This window comes from Pavona decussata, unplaced genomic scaffold, assembly GCF_977016875.1.
Source record: "Pavona decussata unplaced genomic scaffold, jaPavDecu1.1 SCAFFOLD_602, whole genome shotgun sequence".
Lineage (NCBI taxonomy): Eukaryota > Metazoa > Cnidaria > Anthozoa > Scleractinia > Agariciidae > Pavona > Pavona decussata.
In genome coordinates this window covers 1,377,538-1,396,994 of record NW_028145860.1, presented here as the reverse complement: position 1 = coordinate 1,396,994, position 19,457 = coordinate 1,377,538, and the positions used below count along the sequence as shown (strand labels likewise).

The 19,457-nt window shown below is 37.6% G+C and overlaps 1 protein-coding gene across 1 annotated transcript in view; it reads right to left on the bottom strand.

Annotated features, from left to right (window-relative positions):
* The window catches only part of LOC146449282 (histone-lysine N-methyltransferase 2B-like), a 32,573-nt gene that overhangs the window by 11,449 nt on the left and 1,667 nt on the right, over positions 1-19,457 (bottom strand). Inside the window, exons 3-19 of the mRNA XM_085101111.1 lie at positions 17,846-17,895; positions 15,066-16,096; positions 14,779-14,826; positions 13,890-13,960; positions 13,429-13,607; positions 12,391-12,507; positions 11,571-11,696; positions 10,752-10,844; positions 10,430-10,483; positions 9,144-9,455; positions 8,221-8,280; positions 7,603-7,680; positions 7,020-7,130; positions 5,658-5,737; positions 4,768-4,916; positions 3,410-3,531; positions 988-1,179 (exon numbers count right to left, since the gene is read on the bottom strand). Coding sequence (XP_084957237.1) covers positions 988-1,179; positions 3,410-3,531; positions 4,768-4,916; positions 5,658-5,737; positions 7,020-7,130; positions 7,603-7,680; positions 8,221-8,280; positions 9,144-9,455; positions 10,430-10,483; positions 10,752-10,844; positions 11,571-11,696; positions 12,391-12,507; positions 13,429-13,607; positions 13,890-13,960; positions 14,779-14,826; positions 15,066-16,096; positions 17,846-17,895 — 2,873 coding nt within the window. The remainder of the gene's footprint in view (positions 1-987; positions 1,180-3,409; positions 3,532-4,767; positions 4,917-5,657; positions 5,738-7,019; positions 7,131-7,602; positions 7,681-8,220; positions 8,281-9,143; positions 9,456-10,429; positions 10,484-10,751; positions 10,845-11,570; positions 11,697-12,390; positions 12,508-13,428; positions 13,608-13,889; positions 13,961-14,778; positions 14,827-15,065; positions 16,097-17,845; positions 17,896-19,457) is intronic.

Below are 19,457 nucleotides of genomic sequence, written 5' to 3'. Positions count from 1 at the left end.
CAGGGCCTATATAATAAACTAAATTGAGTGGAAATAATAATGATAATTCAGTACAAATAAAAATAGCTATAAAATTTCATATAAAGTAAAAACTAAAATTCTAAATCTGATTAAAAATTACACAGCCATGATAAAAAAGGTTTTTTTCGTACATTCTAATTTTACAGACGGGAGTCTAAGTTTATCACTGCTCCTTGTCCTTCTGGGCAATACATTCCTGTTATAATAAATTTATTAAAATAGTGCATAAAGAACTGTGGACAGCGATTGCTGGGACGAGTAGGGAGAAAAACCAACAACAAACTCATCCCACACATGGCTTCAATGCCGGTAATCAAACCCAGCGAGTGCTCTCACCACTGCCCCATCCCTGTCCCCCAAAAGCAGTTACTTATAAGTTACTCATAACTGTGATTGTCAAAGGAAAGCTATTGAGCATCATTCTCGCATGGTCCAGTGTAAAAAAAAGATCACTTTATTTAAGTGCTTATTTTAGCGCAGAGCACTAATTGGGGACACTTTCCAGATCGAATTGGATTTAGAAGTGTTGATTTTTGAGGAGAGGGGAAAACTGGAGTACCCGGAGAAAAACCTCTCAGAGCAAGGATGAGAACCAACAACAAACTCAACCCACATATGACGCCGAGTCCTTGAATCCAACCCAAGCCACATAGGTGGGAGACGAGTGCTCTCACCACTGTGCCATCCCTGCTCCCCTAATTGAGCAGATAGAGGACCTTATAAGCCCCTGGCTTCACTATCACCAAACCTACCTTGTATGTGTAGTGTGAAGTATTTAAAATCTTACACACTACACATACGAAATAGGTTTGATGATTAAATCTTTTGACTCTACAAAAGATAACCATATCTCCATGTCAAATACTATTATAGCAAATCTAAATTCTGAATTTATGCAATTATGCTGCTTATTATAAAAGATACAGAAAAAACAAAAAACACAAAGTAAGCAGTACAGTGCTATACCATGTGTTTGCCTCTTGACAAAGCAACTTGAACATTCTGTAAGCGTCCTTCATCATCTTCAAACACTTCAGCCGACCACAGACCACAGTTGACATGAACCCATTCATCCAATCCACAGCAAAGAAGACGCCCAGCACCAGAAGGCTCGGCATCTTTTGTGAGACCACACAGAAGGCACTTCCTTGTATCCTCCTGAAAAAAAAAAAAAGATGAAATGGTAATCTTTTGTACTCTCTGTGATAGTTAAACAATAGAAGTTTTCATTCCATTGTCATACATAATTTTTCCAATAACTGTCAAAATTCCAGCACGCTGATTGTCTCGTAGCAGGGCAAAAAACTTCCACATGTCTGCCCGTCCGAGACAAGTACTCTCGTATCTCGGACGAGTGGATTTCAAAAAGCACTTGTCCTACAGGAGGAGTAGAGTTTGCCTGAAAAAAAGATGTTCTTTTCTACTGAGGTCTGAGTTCCCAAGCATTTTGGACTTTGTAAACTAGCCTGAGTTTCGCGAAGTTTGGTTTCCTTTCACGGCAACTTTCCCGTTTTCGCTTCTGTTTTCTGAGTATATCTGGTTCTGTTGTTTTGATGAAGACTGGGATCCACATACAATATATGGAAATGACGACCTCGTTTGGGACAAGGTGAACGATGCAATTACCGTTGTGGCAAGTTTTGTGATTATTAAAGAGGTAATAAAATCTGTGAAAAATATGAAGAAAGTTGAATTCGAAAATTCCAACCAACATGGAAAAAAGAATTTCCCTGGGTTAAAATTGACACGGAGAAGAATAAAATGTTTTGCATTGTGTGCTGCAGGTAAAGTGAGTTGGCTTTATGTCGGCATCAATGGATCGTCCGCCACTTATTTTCGCCGTGATTCTCTTGTGAGTCACGAGAAGAGCCATTCTCATTACTTTTGTTTTCAACGAGCCAAAAGCGAAGAAAAACCAGAGCAGGTGCCGCTAAAGCGAATAAGCCTTAAAATCGACGAGGAGTCAAAGGAGTCATCTTAGATTGCAGTTTTAATGCCTCATAGATGTCCTGCATTTTCTCAAGTCGTGGACAAAGAACGTGAGTGATGTGTCTGTATGAAATGGTGTTGTATTGAAAAGTGCAAACAACAACATAAGTTGAAATAACTGTTAAAATAAATACTCGAGATTTGGTACAAAACAGATTATACAATTTCTACGTTTTTTATGACATTTTGTTATTCACTTTAAGCTTAATAATTATTTCGGACTAGTAAATTTAACTTTCGGATAACCAGAATCTGAACATTACTCGTCCAATCGACAAGTGGAAAAAAAAGAGAGTTTTTTTGCCCTGTCGTAGCTATTGTCTATAAGAGTACAGACATTAAAAATGATGTCAGATGTAATGCACGTTTTTTCAATGGAAAATAAAGCCAATTCCGCTTGTACGTTTTCCATGTTATTGTGAAAAACAAATCAGGGGCAGCTTTCTATGGTCTATACTCTTATAGACCATACAAATGGCATCATAAGATGTTCAAAACTTGGCAGTGAAACCATTTGTCTGCACCTCATGGTTCCACTTGAGATTTGAACATTTTATGACATTTATGGCCTATAAGAGTATAGACTGCCATCAGTTTGTTAATTTGAAATTGCTTTGCTTCTGCTCCACTCAGAGAAACGTTCACCACTTTTGAAACAATCAGAAGTCAAGCCAAACCAATAGTGACTGACTTGCATAGTACATTTCCCAAGCTTGACACCATTTACTGCAATGTGATTTGAATTCTGATTGGTTTTATCATGTGGTCACAGTGATCACTTGACGCTTTCCTCACAACAATCAATATTGAAAGCAGCTCTATTAGAATTGTGCCGTATCATATAATAGTGGAGGCATGCAGGTGCAGATCCAGGAAAGGGGGAAGGGAGGGGGGGGGGATAAGTAAGCATGAATCACTATGGGAGATCAGGGGACAAACCACACCCAAAATAGAAATAATGCATTTCCTTCATTGTAAACTTCTCATAGTGGGGATTGCAGTCCTCTCACCCACCCCTCCCCCCTCCCCCCGCACCCCTTCCCAGATCCACCCCTACCATAATGTAAGCTAAAAAAATCCATAATAGCAAGGACAAACATACACCAGGGCCGAGTTGTTCAAAGCCCGATTAAGCTGATCCTGGGTAAATGTGAACTTTGATTCTAGTTTAATTACTTGTCAACAAAAATGCTTCCAAAAGATTGTTGTCCCTTAGTTTTGACTTAGACTTTTCTGTACCACTAGCTTATAATTGGCCTTTAAAAACATTTTTAAGGAGCAGGATGTAAATCTAGTTAACTTGTAATCAGGGATTAGCATTAATTGGCTTGCGAACAACCGGACACAGTCCTGTACTTGTTTGTTCCACAGTCTTACAAAGCAATGTAGTTTTGGTTACCTGATCATCAGTAGAAGACGATTGCTGTTCATCACAGGTGTCTGTTTCCATGGGTTCTTCATTGCTGACCTTTTCTTTTTGTGGACTTTTCTCACCATCAATCTCCATCTTTTCTTCTTTATCTAAGAATGTTAGAGTACAGTGTACAGTCTACGATCAAGAACTACTTAAAAAATTCCAAGGATATGGCTAAGAAGAACTAACACAAATGAACTGCCATCATTCTAAACATTCTTGCCAAAATTTGTTAGTTAGACATATTTTTCTTTTACTTTACTTTGCGGCTGAAAAAGCTGTGTCTTGGGCCAACATGGTAACTGCAACTGTCTTGAAGAGTTGTTGACGATAGTTGAGACTGCTGTAAGGTTGCATAAGTGTGTTGCCAGATTTAGATTTAGCCAAGCTTAACCCATTAAGCCCTTAAGGTGATTCCACTGAATTGCATTGCGCATCCTTGCTGCGCATAATTTTTCGCGTCATTTAGCGCACGCATGAGCGTGCGCACGCACAACATTGCGGGATTTCCTTGAGGTTAAGCTCAGCAGGAAAATAAATGGTCCTTTTCTTCTAAACGAGCACGGTAACCCCCATTTTCTATTCAACGAAATTAAAGAAAATATGACTCTCTCAGTTATATCCCAGTTTCAATAATTTTTCATTATTCAATTTCGAAAAATTATTGTGGAATCACTACTACGATCAATTTTGGGCGTTTTGCCAGAAGCGTACAACAGCTCGAATGTCCCCTATTATGCTATGGGATTAATTTATTTAGCCATTTAAGGCATTTTACTACAAAGTTACAATACTGTTATAAGAAAAATGCTAGTATTTCATTGTCAGTACTAACTTTCTGGAAGTAGTTGGCACTTCTCGCTGAAGACTAGCTCTTTTAATATTGAGGTCACATGCCTAGAAAATAGTGAGATACTACAGCCCTCTAGGGTGAAAACAAGCACGGTGACCCTCTCTTTTTATTTTATTTTTCTGATGTACTAGATGTACTTAACATCTGTAGAGATTTTCAAAAATTCTCATTACAAATGTTCTTTCGATGGAATCACTTTAAGTCACCATGCTTAACTTGTAAAGCTGAAATATTAACATTCATATTCTCCTCACTGTTCTTATACATTTCTTATGATACTAGTTGGGAGAATTTGTTTATCTATTAAGAACACTTTGGTGATCACTTCCTTTATTCCTCTAACCTGTATTTCTTAATTTAGTGGTGATATTTTAAGTAGATTTTGATGCTGTTTACAATTGGGATCAAGAGTTAAGAATGGTGTCTGCTTGTCCTTAGCATCCACAAGCACACCAGCACACTAAATGTAGCAGGTATACAAGATAATTACCATTTTCGTCTTGGGGTGATGATGGGAGTTTGGTTAAGGGTGACTGGGTTTTTGTTTCAAGTGAGCAATCTGACTTCTTGCTGCGGTCCTCTGAGCGAACATAAGCATGATCCCATGTATCATAGCAAATAGTGGGCCCAAGAAGTCCACTGCAAAAATAAATAACAAAGAATGGAGAGAATATTAGGAAACAAAACTGCAAAATTATATTAAAATTATTATGAGATTTGTTGCAAGATTGTATTACTGATGTTCTTTGAGTTCTACACAATGTACATGTTGTGTTTGAAATTTGGTGTTGATTTGAAGCTTTTCAAAAGAGATTAATTTTCATTTTCCTTTGTCTATAATGCGGTACAAGAGAAAAGAAAAATAAAGCTGAAAATTAATCCTGCTTGACTCTCAAAATTGTCAACATAAAACTACAAAATACAGTTACAAAGTCGTACTACAACTTTACAATAACCAAACAACTTCCAAAAGGGGTTTTGTGTGGGCTTATTAATGGGGAGGAGGGGGAGAGCTGCAAGCAGTTTAAAATGGTTTTGAAATGAAATGACAAGAAGTTAGCTGTGACCAACATGCAGCAATGTTGAAATAACTTTCCATTTACTGGTCTTTAATTAAGAGATGCTCTTCATGTCTGCTTCTAATAACATCTGTACACTTAGCAGTTTACAGTAAACGCTGAAACTTTACTATCTTGGCATTTAACAAGACAGTAACAAACGTCTTGATATATCACTAGTATAATCATTATACAAAGTCATGTAGTTTACATCCCAATCAGTTTTGACTCTAAAGACCTTCTCCACCCCACCCCAACCCCCATACTCATCAAGTAAATTTATATTAATTGTACAGAGATGACAAGGGAGAATAAAGCTTACTTAGGAGGGAGGAGTGGTTGGAACTCTACAGTCTCCTCGTTACCCTTCAGTTTATGCCAGGGAAACATCAATGTCAGCTCCTGGAAACGAGAAAAAACCAAAGTTAATCTTGTAAAATAAGTTAAAGAATAGAAAATGGCACATATAATTACATACTAAACAAGATGCCCCCTAATGGCATTTACAAGGAATGCTTAATGTAGCCCCATTTATTCCCTATTGTATGCTTCGCAGATTTTTAAAAACTATCCTCCCTTCGCAATTGAAATAATTGAATGGTTTTATTCAGAGAGACTGTGTGATATTTTATCAATGTGCTACTGGGAAGCATACCGGAAATTACTCCGCGATAACGTCATAACCCCCACTTGAACTGGTCTGATTTCCTTCACATTGAATTATTCGATCTGTTTGTGAAAGCATAGTTTCTTCGCTGTGAACTCTCCCAATTTCCACCGTTTAAACTGTGGAGTACTACTTAGAAGTTGTTATTTCGATTTACTGCTTGAAAAACTTTTGTTTTCTTTCTCAAAATGGCAGATGAGAGTCTTAAATTCATACATGTGGCCACCATTGAATGAAAACAACCTTCTAAATGATGATTTGCTTTGACGTCACACAGGTAGAGATGAGTGGGTCCCCTCCCTCATGATATACGCGCCGATAATGGATTTTGATTGGGCCGTTTTTGTTGAAGACAATCAGAACAATAGATCCCTTCTGGGAGAGGGCAGAATTTCATGTAGGTTTAATGAATAAATCAAATGATGATTTGACATCACAAAGGAAGGGATGAGTGGGTCCCCTCTCTCGTGATATGTGCCTAAATAATAGATTTTGATTGGGCCGCTTCTGTTGAAGACAATCAGAACAATACATCCCTACTAGGGGAGGACATACTTTAATGCATAAATTAATGTGCAGATTTGTGACTATGACAAAGAAAAAAAAAAGATACCCGGCCCAAATCTAGACACGGCCTGCCCTGCATTCCGTGTAACAAGAAACAAAAGTCAGGATGCATGTTTAAATGAATTATTTTTTAGAAGTAAAACTAGGCAACAAAAGATTATACATTTTTTATACACATATAACCTAGTTTCACGGGTTTGAAAGGCCATGTTTATAGGTTGTCTGGGAATTGAACCTGGGCCACATAGGTGGAAGATGAGTGCTTTCACCACTGCACCATCCCTGCTCCCCAATAACAGCATAACCTTCCCATGTATAATACAAAAATGTTATGATCATGTTGTTAGTTTGATTCTGAACTTCAAGTATTTGCATGTCAATAAAAGTTGCAGTAATCACTCTCTCTTGTGATTTACAGTACAAACACACTGCTTTTCCTAGTTAACCCACCTTGCAGAATGTTACATAAAGCGAAGACCACTGTTTAGCCAGTTCAGGGTCGGTCTCTACAAGTCGAAATAATTTGTCTAAAAGACCTTGTACCTCGACACAGAAACTTTCCTGTAGAAAAAACAAAATCCAAATTAAAGAAAAACAGAAGTTTATACCAATTTGTACATACCATAACAGAAATGAAGCCATATTATTATATTTTTTTAATTAACAATTCAGAAATGATTTCCAAATGCCAGTGGTAGCTATGTCAAGCCAACCACTGCAGACTGACATTTATTGTAAAACCAATAACAAAAAACTGCACAACTTACAAACACTAAAAATAGAAAAAACAAAAAATACAAGGTTTGTAAATTCATACTAACACAGTATACAAACTGAATTCTAAGGGTGGGTGAGTGGGAAAGTCAGGAATGGCGGACACAACAAAAACAACTGCCGTCCTTAAGGTCACGTGACCTATACCCAAGTGGCGTGTAGGAAAAAATCCACTTATTTTGTTCCACTCAGCCAATGGAAAACTACCCTTCAATGAAGGGAAGAAAGGAGGACATTTTTGTACATAGAATAGACATACCACAGTTGTATACTTTGAGTCCTTCACTTTTTCCAAAACTGCATCCAGGTCTTTAGGGTGCCCATTGTCCACTTGAAACTGTTGATGATATAATAAACCAAACTTTTAATAATATTGGTTAAGCACTTTATTTTAAAATCACCTTGGCGATCTTCCCAGGAACCCAAATGGTTGGAGTGGCGTTTAAGTTAAGAAAGAAAGCAAAAAATTCACTGTCCTGTGCTCACATTCTCCACAAAACCTTGAATTTGGTCATTTCATGTTGTTGTTTTATAGGGGACAGCAACAAAATGTACCAAAATTTAAAACGCACGTGCAGAGCGATTGGTTTTGTTCATTAAACCTATTGTTTTGCAGTGCTGTCGTTGCCATCGCCGTCGTCATTTGCTAAAGTTTCCTAATATCAACATAAAACTCTTTTCACTGTTCTCTCTCTATGGTACTACTTGGGAGAATTTGTTTGAAATCAGTACAATGTTATCTATGGTGATCATTGCCTTTATTCTCACTACCTGTATGATTGATCAAGTGGAGATATTGAAAGGAAAAATGAGATGCTAGTCACTTTTTGGGCTGAAAGCATTTACATGTACCATACCCCTCTTTTTCAGTACAAACCTGTTCAAAATAAGATTTGAAATGTTCATAAGCCTTGCATGTTTTCATCTCATCCAAAACCTGAAAGACAAACATTGAAATAATGTTAAACTAATTTATGCAAAGAGAATTATGTTGGGAAAGTAAATGGCATATGACATAGAGACTGGTTATGAAGAAAATGTAGTTCTGTATTATAGTTTTTGAGCAAAAGGCTAAAAACAACCTAGAAATTAATGACTTTTCTTTAAACACAAACAACCTACACAAAATAGGAACCAACACGTGACAGATTTCTTTTTTTTACAATTTTGAATACTTAACTCTGGATGCTTCACTTTCATTTTTCCCAAAAACTATGTTTCTTAGAAGATGATAACCACTTTTCACCAGTCTCTGTTCCAAAATAGATTATTTATAGTGTTGCATAAGCCCTTCAATTTAATTCATTTATACATTTATTTATTCATTTATTCATTTATTTATTCATTTATTCATTTATTCATTTATTTATTCATTTATTTTGCCATTAACCAGAAATACAACAACAGTATACAGAAATACATTAAAGATAATAGGCAAGGAAGCCTATATAGAAGCCGGGGGCTTATAAACTATAGGCTTCCTGGAACTATAGGATGAACCATACAAGTTAAGGGTACTGAATGAAAATTCCAATAAATTTTTTTTAAAGAAAAAAAAAAAGAAAGAAAAGAAAGAAGAAGAAAGGGTGTGTAGCTCAACAAAGAGTCAATTTAACAGATGCTAAAAACATGGACCAATGTAGGCAGGCAAGTCAATACATAAATATTGATTAGAGTTTTACATCTAGCTTGTTAAGAAAGTGACACAAGCTTATCTAACCAATCACAAGGTGAAGTAAAGCTTCCGCTAACACAAATTATATTGACACTGAAAAATTTTCAACATCACTGTTGTTTTACCCGTTCAAATCCAGCTTCCATTTCCTCCATGAGTTCTTTGTACCATGGTGCAGTCTCCTGCTCTAAACAACATTGTCTACAAATAAACTGCACATCCTCAGGCAAGTCTGCCAAGCACTCATACTGATCTATGGTGATTCCTTGGCATTCAGCATGTACCCAGTGGTCACACCTAACGCAGTGAACCATTTTTGATTCAAAGTCGTCGTCAGAGTAGCATTTGTCACAGAGAGGGCAAAAGTTGTTCTGTTCTCGCTGAAGGCCACATTCTTGACAATGCGTAAACTCAAGCATCCACATAGCTTCAGGTTTCTAAAAAGAAAGTTTCACATTTACATTCACTCATGTTTAAAGCTCCATTTGGAAACTACCTACAGTTGTGTTAACCAGTAACAACAAATCACAAATTTTCAACATGCCAAAGCAACTTACACCAGAAAATGCATATGTAGGTTGCTTTGGTTACAATGCGAACTTTGGTATGGTTGCATGCATGAGACTCCAACAAAAAGGATTTTTTCCACAGCCTTTACCTTACAACTTAATTAAGCAAGTCAAATGAATGAGACTTTCATCTTCATGTTCATTCGATTACTGAAGATGCTCCAACGATTTCCGAACATTACCCAATGCAAGATGCCTGAAAATGTTCCAACAATTTCCAAAAGGTTGCCAAAGACATTAAAAGCTTTCCATACAAGTCACAGAGATTGCAAGAGATGATCAAGAGTTTCTAACTTTAAATCCTGGCTACTGCATTTAACAAGACATTTTGGGGCTACATTTTTGTCTAAACGTAATTGAATTTACATCCACATCCAGTTTGGAGACTATTCATAGTCAGGATTTCTGAGTCAAGCATGAGAAATTGGTATGTGTTTTTGGGATTTGGGAGTTCGGGAGTTGGCAGGTATAATTTATGTATGGCAAAAAATTATAATTTACGTTGGTATTTCCAAACCTGCACCCCTGTTTGTTGATACATGTAAAAAGAAATTCATGTTGCATAAAAAAAGTTCCATGACAAGATGATCAGATGTGCTTCACAGTACAGTATGGGGACTCACACTCTCCAGATTGAATTGGAGTTTGGAAATGTTGGTTTTTGAGGAGAGGGAAAAACCGAAGTACCTGAAGGAAAACCTCTTGAAGCAAGGACAAGAAACAACAAAAAACTCAACCCACATACGACACCAAGTTCAGGAATCAAATCCGGGTCACATTGGTGGGAGGCGAGTGCTCTCACCACTGTGCCATCCCTGCTCCCCTAAAACAAACAAACTTACATCTCCAGCGGTTCTCCTTCCACAGTTCTTACACTGAACACAACGACCACAGACCTGATAACAAACATAGAAAACACAATCAGTATCAACATACATATTTTCCTCACGATATACTCTCTATAGTTTTTTAGTGCAATTGTATTTTTGTTAGTAAACCATTATATTATTCAAACTCAGGCCACAAATGGCACCAACTCCTCAATCGAACCCAGACACATTGGTCACAGGTGGGAGGCAAGTGCTCTCACCACTGCTGCATCCCTTCACACTTTGTTTGAAAACCACGGAGAAAATGATATAATTGAAAAGTGCATTTACTAACCCACACATCATCTTCACCCTCTGGTTCGGTGGGGTAATATGGACCCAAACATTCCACATGGTAACCGCGCTGGCAACGATCACACATCAGAAGCTAAAAAGAAGGAGATTAAATAATATTATTAAAGGGGCCACCGCGCTATGGGATACTACTTTTGTAATACACAAAACAGGCTCTGCAGGAAAGAAAACTCAAAATAACTATTTCTGCCAGGGTGATTTTTTAATGCTTAAATAAGACCCTTGGGTCACTTAAGCAAGGTCTTCGAGTCTGTAAATGAAAATAGTATCATCAGTCCTAAGGTGTTGCCCATTCGAATGAAGCCACTAAGCAGTACGGTACTTTCCTGTGGTGCTGTTTGTTATACTGCACAAGGTGGTTCTAACTATTCACTTGGCAACTGGAATCCTAGAGTGTGACCAGCTATATAGAAGTTAGTGACCAGTACTTTCAAGTAAAGGTCTGGATAACAGCAGGCAAGATAAAAGTTTAAGAAAAACAACAAAAGTTTTGATTTTTGAAGACATGTTTCCACAGCTCCTCTGTCATCTTCAGTTTTGAATAAAAAAATTCAACTTTGAGCTTTGTGATTCAAAACTGAATATGATAGAAGAGCTGTCAAAACAGGTCTTTAAAGATCAAAACTGTTGTTTGTTTTTCTTATACTTTCAAAAAGCAATGTTTCCTTTCAGAATTTTCCCAGTTTTAATTTTAACAGTGCAATGTAAAACTGTGACAAGACACAGATGGATACTGTAACGCAAAGGAGATTGAAATAATTGAAATTGATTAAGAATAACAATTGTCCGAATATTGAACCTTGTCTTGATATCCACACACGGAGCAGCTACTGCAGTTGTCGCAGCACCATGTACTCTCATCTACTGGCGTCTCATCAAGGCAGAATCCATGGAAAGGCTCTGCACATACTCTGCAGTAATACAGCTAAGAAACAAAACAAAACATGAAAACAGTTAAAACTAGATATAAACAGCTCTAGTTTTCAGAGAACAGCTACAAGGACTCTCAAAAGTCATTGAAACACTGCTCCCGTTCCCCCTGGTTCAGTGAAAGTTGGGCAAATCGGCGTTGCCTCATCACCACTGCGTTTTACTTTTCAATAACATTGCTTGGGAAGGAGAGGAAGGGAGATGCTTTCAACAAATAGTGTTCCAACATTTCAAGGCCAATTGTAGCAAGGGTTTTATTAAGATTTTGAACAGCCAGTCAAGAGGTTAGGGCAACTGGGCAGGATGTAATTAACTTAAAAATAATTATGATCTTTTATGGAAAATGTTGGTTGGGATGTTAGAAAATGACAAACTTGTGTTCACCAAAATCCCTAGAGAAGAGTTGTCCTCTTGTGCCTATAAACTATATCTTCAACAGGAACTCTTATTTTTTATAGCAATGTTTTTGAGATCTTTTTAAGAGCACAAAAACTGCCACTGATGAAAAAACTGTTGTTTTCTGTAGGCTGGCATTGTAAGAGATTTGTGAGCTGGGATAAGGAATTACTGTCTGTAACATTAAATTATGATGAATCCATTGAATCCATATTAAGCAGAGTTTACTGCAATTAAAACCACTGCAAGTAAGGCTGCACTTACAAAGATGGAAAACACTGTTTTCAACAAACCTTTTCCTTGCCCTTGCTGCCACAGAGAAAACAGAGTTCCTTAATCACACTGGGAACACCAGCAGTAAAACAAACAGCAAAACCCTCTTTCCATATTTCCTCCTCAGTACTGTTATCCTGTGTAAAATATGTAATAAGAGCCATTATTACACAACCCTGGGCACTTGGTTCTATTCCAATAACATCAAACAAATAAATAAATAAAGTTTCGATCCTGAAAACGAAACATGTTTTGTTGATCAAAACTGTTGCCTAAGAAAAACTCAAGGAGCCCACAAGGCCAGAAGCTGAGAAGTTAGGAGCCCAACATGTGAAGTGTTAGGTGCTGCTGCAAAACCTTTAGGCACCCAGAGCATTTTCTTGGGTGCCCCAGGCTACTGGCTCCTGTTAGGCAACAGCACTTGAACACACAAAACAAGTAAGAATATGCTGCGATGTTCATAAAGTTATTTATTCAGTACAAAACCAATTGGACGTTATTCATACAGTTACAATAACAGCAAAAACAAAAACAACAATAATAACAGTAATAAATCTAAGTGGAATACATGAAATATATGAAATTCACATATTTTGAGCCACAGATGAACAATGGAATAAACGAGTGACCATTGCAATATTATGAACACAACTTAAGCAGCTTTGAAAAAAAGGTGTAAATCAATGATATCTGTGATGCCGGTGCACTGCTCTAAGAACTGATCCATCAAGCCAACTGGGAGCTGGTCATTTTGTGAAATATTCGTATTCGTGAATGCTTACCAATTTGCAAAATGAACAGATTTCAGTTTGGTTGATAGCTCATTTGGTGGAAAACTGCATCAGTAAATATTACAGAGATCATTGGTTAGAATCCAGTTCATGCCTGAATTTTCTACAGGCTTTCTTGCGTTCATCCATTTGTTCAATAATAATAATAATAATAATAATAATAATAATAATAACAAGAACAATAACAAGAACAATAACAATAACAATAACAATAACAATAACAATAACAATAATAATAATAATAAATCCATGACATCGTTTACTCACACTCCAAGGCAATTTGACGAGTGGTTTGTTGTCCAGAACAGCTTGACGCTTGCCAGAAGGTGGTGGCCTTGTCTGCACACCAGGCTTCTTTTTGGATGACAGCACCTGGCTTTGTTCTTTCTTGCCATTCTTCTCCTTGAGGTTATCATCTTTCTTTGATGCCACTTTTGGCTTTACTACTAAAATAAGTATAATTACGGTACATCAGACACACTGTCTTAAACCCTTCAAATCTTGAACTATAAAGAAAACAAGAAAAAAAATGAAGGAAGGATGGCCCATAACCTTTGACACACTGGTCAGATGCTCCAACCACCAAGTTTCAGGGAGATTTGAAATATGTTAGGTCATATTATGTTACATGTACAAGTTTCAAAGACACATGCATGTACATGTGTCCAGCTAGGATAAGATATTTTTGTCCAGTTTTGAATCACAATATGAAAAAAGCATCTCAATACCTCTCTCAGATTTCTTAGAAGCTTCACCGCCCAGTGGTCTTGGTGGTTGAGGATTCACACACTTGCGATTCCTGAAATTCAACACAATATTTTATTGTACAATATGTACAGAACTTATTTTACAATAACTGTCAAAATATCAGCGCGTTGATTTGCTATTGTCTATAAAAGTACAGACAATAAAAGTGATGTCAGATGTGACGCATGTGCTTTCTCAATGGAAAATAAAGCCAATTCCGATCGTACATTTTCCATGTTATTGAAAAAAACAAATGGATGGCAGTTTTCTATGGTCTATACTCTTTAGACCATTAAACTCATCGCAAATTGATGAACTTGGGAACTGGTGCCTTAAAAGTTAGCGGGGAAGGGCCCGAGGTAATTCAGGCACTGCAGGGAGGTCTCCATGGCAACCCGGCAAGCAGGAACCACCCCAGTAGCAGCTGCTAACAAGCAACGTCACACTGAAACTAGTCCAGTGGAAATACTAACCTAACCCGATACTTACCTCTGCACTCCAGAAGCCCTCTGGGACGGGAGGGTGGGGCTAATGAATCCGCAAAGATTCGCTGACAGAAGCAGTCATCGCCACAATCGCTAGCAAGCAAGGCTGTACGTAGTTTGCCCCTGCGAACTCCAAAGGGGCGCCCCCACGGATCATGTGCAAACTGGGCGAGACTGCTGGCAGCATTACCTCGAGATTAACCTTGCCTAAATTACATTTAGCCACATTAAAATGATGCCATAAAATGTTCAAAACTTGGCAGTAAAACCACTTGAGTTTTGAACATTTGATGGCATCATTTTATGGTCTATAAGAGCACAGACCATAGAAAACTGTTGTCAATTTGTTAAATATTTTTGCGTACATTATACCAAGAGCACTTACACACAGGACTGCTTGCTGGTGCCAGGTCCTCCAAACTTGGGCTTATCTCTGCAATGAGAAATTTGAATCATGAAGAAAAAAGAACTTTGTTTTTATCCTTGAGGCAGTAATATTAAATTTGATTCTAGAGGCACAAAGACTCAAAATCTTTAATAACTTGCAAATTATAATAACTTGTGTGCAATACACTAACACACCACAAAATCTAAAAAATACTTTTGACTAGACACAAATACAACCATTAACCTACAACTTGATCAACAAAAATCAGGAAAACTAACACTTACTCGCACCACTTGCAGACACCACAGTCATCCTTAACTCTGCAACCTTTGCACTGCCCGCAACGGACTCGCCTCCGTCCGCTGATCACAGCACATTTGCCCTTTGATTTCTTTCTTATTCCCATCTTCTTAATAATCTTCACCACCTTCGTCTTGGTTTCCCCACTCTTTGTTTTTATCTTCTTCACAACTTTGATAACTTTTTTCACCACTCTTTCTGTGGTTTCCTCGTTGGTTTTCTTGATGCTTTCCTTGAGTTCTGAAAGAGGCTTGTTGCTTTCTTCATCATCATCACTTAAGCTTGGCATTTCACTGTCATTTTTCAGAGCCTGGAGTCTTGATGCAGGAGTCTTCTTTGCACTAATTTTTCTCTTTTTCTCTGCTAAAGGTGTTTCATGATTTTGGCACTCATCTTCAGAATTCAAGTGAACTCTCTCTTCCTCTCGACTCTGTCGTCGAGATGAAGAACGACTACTCCTTTCACTTTCAGAATCTGTACGAACCTTCCACTCATTATTCTCTTTTGAAATATCCCCTAAGTTGTCCTTTTCTTCCAAAGCACCTTCTACCGTTTCACTTTCCATTTTTTCTTGCAACTCTTGGAGTCGTCTTGATTTAAACACATATTTAATTGCAGGTAATGGAGTCCTCTTCTTAGAAACATCACTACTTAGAGAAGAAACCTCTGAAATAGAAGACGTTTCACTAACTTGATCTTCCAAATCTTCTTTCTCTCGTTTTATTTTAATTCGCTGTGATCTTTTCACAGATGGCGAACCTTCTTTGCTGTCATTTTGCTTTTTGTCGTTGTTCGATTTCAAACTAGACAGCTCATCACCTGAATTAGAAGTTCTAACCTTCTCTGCTCCCTGAAGTCCATGGCTGGGAAATTTTGCCTTTTGGTAGCAATTTCTTGAATCAACAGCATTTTTTATCCTCTTAGCATTCTTGATACGAGCTCTCTTGGTAAGAGAACGATTTTCCTCTCCTGATGATTCCCCACCTGACTTCTTTGTGAATCTAAATTTAGAGCCCTGGAAGGTAAAAGTTTCATAAGAAGATAAATTATGATCATCTAGATGAGTGTAGCCTGAAAAAAGACTGTTTGAGGTGACATTGAATGACATTTTAACAACCTGAGCGGAAGTCAAGATCAGAGTTAAGTAAATTATGGATCATCAGTAAACAGGATAAACTTCTCTGGTTATTGCAGGCCCCGGCTGTTCAAATAGCGGATAATTTTATCCACTGGATAGTTTGCTATCCAGCAGATAAAATGTTTGCAAGATTTTCCTGATAGTTCTATAATTTGTGAATAGAGTAGAAGCATGTGTCAAATTTAAGAATGGGATTGTGTGGAAAACTTGCCAAAAGCGTTAGTTGGAGTACATTTGCACCGCTGGATAGTGACTAATCCAGTGGATAAAGTTATCCGCTCTTTGAACAACTGAGGCCTAGCCTTGGTTGTTTAAAGCGTGGACAACTCTATCCAGTGGATAAATCGCCATCCACTGGCTAAAATGTACTCCAACCAATACATTTTATCTGCTGGATAGTGACTCATCCGCTCTTTGAACAACTTGGGCCAGATTGGTTAACAAAGTTGCTATGTTCTTGGTTGTCTGTTAGTTAAGCTGTCATGTTTTTGGCTGTGAAGACTGAAAAAAGTGATTGGCGCATTTCAATCTACCTATAGTAACTCTCCAGTACTGTCACATAACGTAACACATCCATTGTGATCCTGTATTTAAAATCAGTTTTCACTGGTCATTGTGGAACATGTGCATATAAAGCCTATGTAAAAAACTTCCATTTTTTTTTTTACACAAATGTGTTAAAGAATTTGTTAATAAGTCCTCAATTTGTAAAGAATTCAGTTCCACAGAGAAAAGCACAGATTAACAAGAGGTCCATACAATAAATAGATCAGGGTCCGAAATTGCGCTCTCCTGGTCGCCAATGCGACTAAAAATTTTGCACTGGTGACCAGGATTTCACAACTAGTCGCCAGCGGGCGATTAACTATATTTCATGCCACGATCATTATACAAACAATAACTTTGATTTTCAGCCAAATCGATAAAAATAAAATTCAAAGCCGCCTGCCAATTGGTCACTTACTGTTTTTACCTTTCCATTGCTTTTGAAGTATAAAACCGATTTTCTGTTAATAGAAATCTATCACAACGCTTTACAGCTCGAGCAGTGCCAAGCTTCGCCGCCATGTTTTTTGAACGAGAAATGCTGCACGGTTGTGGCCTGGTGCGAACAACATGGCGATCCGTTGATGGTCTTGACAGAACGCGAAAGGAAAGATCGTTTACGGTTTTGAACATAGAGCAAAGAACCAACCGGCAGTTTTTCAATCGGGTACATTTCTTCTCCAAAAGGTAGAGACAAGAAAAGGTATAAAGTTGACTTAAAACATTTAGCATTCTTATGAAACTGCGTATGTAGCCGGCATTCGATTCGTTCGTCGTGGTTTTTCAGTGGCAGGTGTATAAATGGCCATTGCGGCCCCAAATGCAAACGCGCTCTCTTCGTTCTGATTCTTAAAAGAAAAATTGGCGACCAGAATTTTCCATCTCGCAACCAAAAATTTTGGTTTGTGTTTTGCTGCGAAGGAAAAATTTTATTGACACTTTTTTTCTGCTTTTTGGCGACCACATTTTTCCATATGGCGACTGAAAAAAAATTTCATTCGCCACTTGGCGCCTACCTAAAAAAGTTAATTTCGGACCCTGTAGATGGCTGTAGTATATGTGTACTGTTGCTGTGCATACCTTCATTCCTGTAGCACCTAAAGGCTGGACATCAAACCCTGTTGGTGAATCTGTAAATATAAAAAACGAATCAGAGTAAGAAAATCGACTCTAAGGTATCAAGGCCATTACTCTTGAGACATTAATTTTACTGTTACCAGGACAGTTTGTGAAGGAGGTCATAAGGATTGAACCTCGGCCAGAAAACCAGTGTTTCTTAACCTTGGAAACCTTTAAATGTCCTTGCTTTCAAAAGAGTCAAAAATTGAATTTTTGGTAATGAATCTTGTTCATATAAAACAGTTTTTTGGGTCTGAAATTTTTTTTGGAAGTTTGAGAAACATACACCAGGCACTAAACCACATTGGTTGAGCATAAGGAGATTTGTCTCAGTTCATATGTGACCTCCCATGCGAAAACGTATACTAATGGCTATCCCTTCGAACAGCATTTTGCCGTTCATCAGCCGTTCAAAAAAATTTGCACCTGTTTGCACTTCTTATGCCATGCATTCAAAAAAAAATTTGCATCCGTTCATACTGCTGGTGTTATCTGTTCAAAAAAACTAACTTCAGTTGGTTATCCATTCAGAAAATAATATAATTCAACAGTTTGCATGGCTAGGGTTATCCGTCATCTGTTCACAGGGATTTTGGCCATTTATCAGGATATTGTGAATCCGTTTTACACTCACCCACGCAACAGTGTTTGGTGCTAACCTTTTCACATTCTTCTAGGAGACTAGCTCTACGGATTAACCAAGTTTTCTGCTTTTTTCCTTTCTTTTTCACTTTCCTCCTGCATACATTTGCCTTTGGTGGATCGAAATGTGTGTCTAAGTTGCCGTTCACCGTTCAAAAATTTTGCACAGCCGTTCAACCGTTCAAAAATTTTCTTCAGCCGTTCAGCCATTCACTTTGAGCCGTTCAAAATTTTTCTTCAGCTATTCAGCCATTCAAACGGCTTGGCCATCCATCTGTCATCCGTTCACTAGCCGCTAGTGTACGTTAGTGTACGTTTTCACGAGGTCACTTATGACTTTGTGCTGCGGGTAGAAATGTTAAGCCCTTTGCCTTGACTATTTTCTTTTTCTTTCATGTATTACTTTGATGTGGGTGTTAAAGAACTAATGACATTGATTGATAAGAGGTGGGCACAGAGTTCCTGAGGATGGCATCTGGTTTCTGTATGTAAATGTGTTCTTCTGGGAGAACAATATATGAAGGGGAAGTCAAGAGCGTCGTTTAGGATGGCTAACTGAAAATGAATTCTTAAATTCTTATGATATGATGATCAAATATTTCTAATCTGATTTCAATTCTCCTCATCATGAGATTGTACACGATAATTTCAACCTTTATTTGTTGCCTATTAGTACCAAACAAGAGGAATTTGTAGTAACAAAACCTGAAAAGAGACTTAGTCCTTTTAGATGAAGAAGGCCATTTTTATATAAAAACAAAAGACTACTGGCAATGATTTAAATCATGCTAAACTGTTAAAGCTATCAAAAATTTATCTGGTCATTATTGATATGGTTGAGAAAATTGTTAAAAAATTCAGAATAGTAGTTAACTGTAAATCAAGAGCTGTGAGAGCAAAAATACTGCTTTGCTTTGTACAAGATGTAACT